The sequence below is a fragment of the Austrofundulus limnaeus genome, unplaced genomic scaffold (genome assembly GCF_001266775.1).
Source record: "Austrofundulus limnaeus strain Quisiro unplaced genomic scaffold, Austrofundulus_limnaeus-1.0 Scaffold26, whole genome shotgun sequence".
Taxonomy (NCBI): domain Eukaryota; kingdom Metazoa; phylum Chordata; class Actinopteri; order Cyprinodontiformes; family Rivulidae; genus Austrofundulus; species Austrofundulus limnaeus.
In genome coordinates, this window is record NW_013952428.1 from 1462593 (window position 1) to 1469781 (window position 7189).

The window sequence follows — 7189 nt, forward strand, 5'->3', positions numbered from 1 at the left end:
CTTTCAGACTCACAGTCACAGGAGGGGGGGGGGGTGTGAGGCAGCTCTGTGAGTCAGGCCTACAGTCACTCAAAAGTGACTGTCAGCCAGTGGACTGATGCGTGGCCGGTGGTGACTGCTGCTGCTGAGTCTGACCTGTCTCCTCCTAGAGACATCATGCGAGAGCCTTGGGCTCGACCTTCAACTGCCCACCTTCCGACAGTCGCTCCCTTCGTGAATCCCAGCTTCAGTGCAGGCGCAGTAGCACGGGGGCGCCTGAGAGATCTGCTGGGCACTGTCGTTTCTTCGGGCAGCGCTCTCTTGTAGGATGTGCACTTCTTAGTGTGGTCGAGATGTGATTTTGTGACCAGTAAAAATAGGTCTCAAGGGAACTGTTTTTACAGAGAGGAGTTATCCTATCTCCCCTCTGTGGCTAATAAACCATAAAAATGAATTTTTTATTATAACCTGACCTCCTTTTTATTACTAATCGCTTTAAAATAACCACACATTTATAAAATAGGTAATTGTCCTGTTACTTTAAAATGACAGGACTCTCCTGTAATCAGAGAAAAATGTTAAAGAGGACAACCAGAAATATCAATGTCCAGTCAATTAATTTGTCTTTATGAAGCTTGCAAGCAGTTTAATAGAATTTGCAGAGATTGCCACAACTGATTATACAAATTAATAACATTGATTAGTACTTGATTGATTAATAATCGACGGTGAATAAAATAAAACACTCTAAAATGCTGAGCTATCTTCCTGATTAAGAAGTGTGGCATATTCTGTTAATTTCTTTAGAAGACAGGATAAAGCAGTCAGTTTTACCCCCATGAGGTCCGGACGTTGTCTGAAAAGATCTCTCTCGGTGATGGGCCTTGGTCCAAATCTTGGTCTTCGGTCCTTTTGAGCTCAGTTGAGGAGAGTTGATCAGCTTTGGCCCAAAATGAGAGAACTAACTTCAGATCCGGTCTGTTCTGCTGCTTTGAAGTTCTGCTGCTTCTTGGCTGTTCCTCCTTCAGCCGACGACACGAAGACCGTTGCTGTGGTCCAGTTCGGGCTTTTTATCTTCCTGTGCGAGCTTGTTTCCCGCCCGTTTCGGGGTGATCATGTGTCATGTGCATTTCACGGTACTTTTCCATTATGAAGCAACTCTTTCAGCACTTCCTCTCCTTAGGGCAGTTAGGTACTTTTTTCTGTGGTATCAAAAGTCCATCTTATCTGTTATATCAACACTTCTGAGAAGTTTCAGTTGCACAAGGTTTCGCGTGACATTAGATAGGGAACTAAAAGCTTTCTGACAGTTAGAAGTGAAGCAATGTTCAGCTCACATGATGTTCAACTTGCCTGCACATGAAAAACCACACATCCATTCAACTGACCTTACAGAATATACTTTATACTCCTGTCTGCCCTAATCACCATCTTAACATTTTTAAACATAAATCACAAGTTTATAAATCATCAATAATCACAATACATTAATCATAAGAAACACAGTTATAATAATCATTGGTTAGGTTAGATACACTCTTAAAGTTGATTACATTATTTCATTATTTTTCCTCCTGCTGCCGTCTCAACCTTTTCGCCTCTTGGCCCCCATTTTTCTTATGATGTTTTCTTTTCCTGTCTTGGCCCCGTTTCTGTGGGGGGAAAAACTCTCTAGGTTTGATTCCAGCATTATGAGCATCCTGGACAGCAGGCCCTCTTGACAACATGAATATTCTTTTTTTTAAACCACTCCATTGTAGCTTTGGCTTTATGTTTAGGGTCGTTGTCCTGCTGGAAGGTGAACCTCCGCCCCAGTCTCAAATCTTTTGCTGACTCCAACAGGTTTTCTTCCAAGATTGCCCTGTATTTGGCTCCATCCATCTTCCCATCAACTTTGACCAACTTCCCGGTCCCTGCTGAAGAGAAGCACCCCCAGAGCATGATGCTGCCACCACCATATTTGACAGTGGGGATGGTGTTTTCAGAGTGATGTGCAGTGTTCTTTCTCCGCCACACATAGCGTTTTGCATTGTGGCCAAAAAGTTCAATTTTGGTCTCGTCTGACCAAAGCACCTTCTTCCACATGTTTGCTGTGTCCTCAACATGGCTTCTGGCAAACTGCAAACGGGACTTCTTATGGTTTTCTTTTAACAATGGCTTTCTCCTTGCCACTCTTCCATAAAGACCACATTTGTGTAGTGCACGACTAATTGTTGTCCTGTGGACAGTTTCCCCCACCTGAGCTGTGGCTCTCTGCATTTCATCCAGAGTCACCATGGGCCTCTTGGCTGCCTCTCTGATCAGTGATCTCCTTGTTCGGCCTGTAAGTTTAGGTGGACGGCCTTGTCTTGGCAGGTTTACTGTGGTGCCATACTCTTTCCATTTCCGGATGATGGATTGAACAGTGCTCCGTGAGATGTTCAAAGCTTGGGAAATCTTTTTATAACCTAAGCCTGCTTTAAACTTCTCCAAAACCATATTCCTAACCTGTCTGGTGTGTTCTTTGGACTTCATGATGCTGTTTGCTCCCCAATATTCTCTTAACCAACATCTGAGGCCGTCACGGAGCAGCTGTATTTGCACTGAGATTAGATTACACACAGGTGGACCCTTTTGAGTCATTAGCAGTCATCAGGCAACTTCTGAATGCAATTGGTTGCACTCAGGGAAAAGGGGGCTGAATACTTTTGCACGTCGCACTTTTCAGTTTTTTATTTGTAAAAAATGTTTTGATTCATGTAAAATTTTGCTTCCACTTCACAATTGTATACCACTTTGTGTTGGTCTTTCACATTAAATTCCAGTGAAATATATTTATGTTTGTGGTTGTAATGTGACAAAATATGGAAAAGTTCAAGGGGTATGAATACTTTTGCAAACCACTGTATATGTCAAGAACATACATCAAATTTAACATGATTCAGCTGACAACTCGTTTTAATTCTGAGATAAATTCATTGTAATTGTAGTTCTGGTGTTTTAATGACAAAATGTGTCAGAAGTAAAGCAAGACGACTTTTCAGGACTACTTAATGATTTGACCAAATAAGGGTACCGTAAGTATATACTGTATATCTCCAGTAAAAGTACATAAATGTTAAAGGTAAAAAAATGGTCTCAAACAAATGTTTCACAATCAAATACCTATCGTTTTTTTTTTATTAGAAGCATAAATAATAGAAAAAATTAACTCAAGTCTGACTTTATTTCCAAATCTTAAGAATTCTGACATTCATCAAAGCCAATATTCTAAGAAAACAAATCAAAATTCTCTGCAGATTTCTACGGAGCCCGTCCGGTGACACGGAATAAATAACATTAATGTGTGCCCATGAGATAATTATGTCATGGCCACCACATAAATAATTATTGTTGTCATTGTGCAGACTTTGTTGTTCACATGCACAAGTCTGAATTAAACTAATTTATTTTTATTTTAAAAGAATGACGTTGCTACGTCAGCACCTTACATTAGGCATGAAGCTAATTCTTAGCTTTCTGCAGCTATAAGACCCAGGTGACAACTGGAGTTGTTTATTTGTCGAAAAAGCTTTTTTTTTTTTTTTTTGCTCAACTTTCTAAACAGGCTCCTGCCCCTCTGCGCCTCAGCTGCAGAAGTCGGAGTTGTGTTGCGTTGTTTATTTTATATCATTAGTTAATGGATGGCCACGAGATATCTCATGCTTTTTTAATTGTTTATATCATTAGTTAATGCATGGCCACAAAACAATTGAGCAGCCATGTTCTTTGGGCTACGTTCACACTGCAGATACTTGTGCTCGATTCCAATTTATTTTTTAATCTGAAGGTTTTTTTTTGTGTGGACATTTAGATTATATTTTATATTTTCATCCAATGTCACCAGACGGACTCCGTAACAAAAGGCTGACTCAGCAGTTTGTTGCAGCCTCAGTAAGCTTCAATAAAACCACAAGTTTATTTTGTTTATTTACGTTTTAGTAAGGGGACCGTCTGTCCTTTAAAATGTCCGTGAACAGCCAGTCGTCCTCAGGTGGTAGTGTTGGTGTGGGATGATGATGATGATGATGAGGAGGGGCGAAGAATGATTGTGCAACCCCTTCAAACAGGGACAGGTTCAGGTTGTGGAGCGGACTCTCCTGAGGCCGGGAGCTGCAGCTGATGGACGTGGAGAGCAGATTTGAGTTTATAGCTGTACTCTGATATGGTTGCATGTTATTAAGTTGGTTCTCCTCTGTTTGCCCCAGCACATGTGAGCTCCTCTGGTCCTCTGGGTGGTCTGGGGTCACGCTCTGATCCTCCTGACCATATCTGTATGTGCGCTCACCTCCAGGGATTTTATCCCACAGATCCTCATCTTGGCCTGAACTGCTGTCAAAGTAGTCCTCTACATCCACGCAGCTTTCAGAGTACGAACCGCAGACGCTGTAGAGGTCAGCCAGGTCAGGCGGCCGCCCCTCGCTGGTGGTTCTGGGGTCCTGTGAGCAGGCTGTGAGCTCTGACATCTGGACTGAGAAGTCGAAAGCATCGAGGGACAGAGGCGAGAAAGGAGGAGAGTTGTTGTTGATTTGGCTGAAAAGACTGGAGCTGTTCGGAGGTCCTTGAGGGTTTTCTGAGATCGGCTCAAACTGATCATGATAATCAGAATGAAAAAGCTCTGCCTCCTGAAAATACTCTTTGTCTTTGAAACACAGTTTCTGACTTCCCTCTTTTTTCTGTCTCCTTTTCTCCATTTGAGCAGAGGGGTTAGATTTGTGGGGACTTTTCCAGCCGTGACCAAAGTCTGACGGCGTTGTGACTCTGACCTCAGCTTCGTTTGAATCATCAGAGACGTCAGGCCTTAACATGCTCTCTGTGTCTGTTGGAACGCTGCGTTTTTCTGAGTCTGGGAGAAAGCGGTCACCTGAAGAGTTGGGAGTGTCTTGTTTGTGCGACAAAAGAGAGGATGTGTGCTTTTCGTCCCTTTTCAAATAAAGGGCTAGTCGGTGGTTTGCTGCTTCTATGTCGGCAAATTTTCTGTTGACAGAAACGGAAATAAAAATGACAAAACTGTTAAAAATAATAAAAAACAAGGAAAAAGTACCCATTTTCTGTAAATGCAAAATTTGTGGCAAAATTAAAGCTCTACTCACTAACCTACATGTTTGTTTTCTTTTTACCAAGAGGTTGGTCCTAGCAGCTAAGCTAACCAGCTGCTATCTTTAGCATCTGAAGCTACTTTGAGCCACTAACCTGGCTAGCTCCAAACTGTAAAATATTGTACACAGTTAAATATTTTAGCATAGTACACTACTGTGGGGTGCCGTTTGTAAACAGTCAAAAATAACCAGCAATATGTTTGCTTTATTTAGTCTTTCATAAGAGAAAAAATAAGGGTTTATTTTCCACTCAGGTTTTCACCATATTTGTACATTTATAAATGTTACAGTTCTTAATTAAAAATTTAAGTTGCGAGTTAAATATTTAGTTTTGAGCTAAATATTTAACTTTTTAACTATATGTTTAAGTTGCAAGTTAAGTATTTGGATTTTAACTAAATATTTAGCTTTTTAACTAAATATTTAAATCGCAAGTTAAATATTTAGTTTATAAACTATGACATTTATAAATGTATGAATCACATGGTGAAAAACTGACTTTGAAAAATATCCTACCTCTGTTTTTTATATTTTAAAAGGTTAAATAAAAGGAAATATTGGTAATTTTTGACTGTGTATCTTTACAAACAGCACCCCGTACATATGCACATGTTAAGGTCATATGAAGTGTACAATATTTCTCCAGTTTTAAGCTAACCATGCAAGCAGCTGCCTCGCACATCTACAGAAGCTAAAATTTGTAGTTAGTTAGCTGACTATCCTGAGATAGCAAAACTAGAGAAACACTGAACTTGTACAAATAAATATTTCAAACTTGGTTCATTGTTGTATATGTTGGGAAATATGGGTTATTTGTTAGTTATTTAAACAAAATGTAACATATTAAGTTTTCAGACTCAAAAAGAAATAAAAAAGTTTAAATTTCACTTCATGCAACAGTCAGAAATCCTTTAACCCAACTTGTAATCTCTCTTTTCTCTTTCATAAATGTATTTAAATGTGAATTTATTGGCTCCAAACCCCAGTTTGGAAGCAGACACACCTCTGGATCATGTTGTGCAGGAAGCGGCGGTGGTTGACCTGCCGTTTGGACGGTCGGCTCTTGCGGGGCTTCTGGAGGGTCCTCATCATATGACCTGCTGCAGAGGTCACAAAGGTGTAGAGGTCACGACCCCAGGGCACACCTCGCTCCAACCCAGGCTCCAGCACAGACAGAGACGGCCTCATGACTGAAAAATATACGTTTTTATTAGACTTCTTATGTAGTGAGACAGCAGCAGGTGCTTCAGAAGAACAAAAACTCATTATTACAAATTAAGGCTTCAAGAGGACGATAACAACATGAAACAAGTACATAAATGTCCACGATGGTGTCTCTCATTTTGTTGTTTTAAAAGAACATAAATGCGCACTTTGTAAATCTAAAAACGTTCAGATTTTAAATGTCTTCACTGATGATAATTACAGAGCAACAACAGATGAGAAGTGTGGCACAAATAAAAACATATATTGTAAAGTTTTGTTAAAAAAAGAAAGATAAAAATCCTAATGGTACAAAGGAAAAATGAATATTTTCTGACCAAACAATATATGTTAAAATGAGGAAACCTAATTTCATTTTCTTGCAGATTTTCTTCCCTCATGGTTGAGAGTAAAATTTACAAAAGAGGATTAGGACCACTGAAAAAATAAAATAAAGTATTTAATTCAGAGATTGTTAATTCTGAGATCTCAAAAATCGGAGGAAAAACGTCAGAATTCTGCCTTTTTATTTTTTTTACTAAGAATTCTACTATGAATTTTACTAAGGTAAGTAAAATTACTGAATTTTACTACTTTATTATTCTGAGGAAAAGTCGTCAGAATTTTGTTTTCAGTGTCCCTAATCCTCTTTTGAAAAAAATACACTGCTCCTTTGAATAGTTTGAAATTGTAAACTCTTAAACAAAATGTTTTCTCATTTTGATTAAATGTTTTGTTGGCATTACGTCCGTCACACAGAGAGCAGCAGTTTTTCCACAGGAAAAAAAAAATAAAAAAGTTCTAAATTTTGAACAAATGTTCAGACTGATTTAATTTGTTTTTGTGAAAAATGACTCCACTCGATAAAAAAAGATTTTATACATATATAT

General features: G+C 39.2%; 1 protein-coding gene across 2 annotated transcripts in view; it reads right to left on the reverse strand.

Annotated features, from left to right (window-relative positions):
- Nucleotides 1–3029: 3029 nt before the first annotated feature.
- c16h19orf85 (chromosome 16 C19orf85 homolog) overlaps nucleotides 3030–7189 on the reverse strand; it is a 5677-nt gene continuing 1517 nt past the window's right edge. Inside the window, exons 2-3 of one of the 2 annotated variants that reach the window (XM_014004671.1) lie at nucleotides 6100–6286; nucleotides 3030–4974 (exon numbers count right to left, since the gene is read on the reverse strand). In XM_014004671.1, coding sequence (XP_013860125.1) covers nucleotides 3936–4974; nucleotides 6100–6284 — 1224 coding nt within the window. In that variant the 5' untranslated portion in view covers nucleotides 6285–6286 and the 3' untranslated portion in view covers nucleotides 3030–3935. Of the gene's footprint in view, nucleotides 4975–6099; nucleotides 6525–7189 lie in introns of those variants that run through there. The other variant, XM_014004670.1, reaches the window with a different exon arrangement.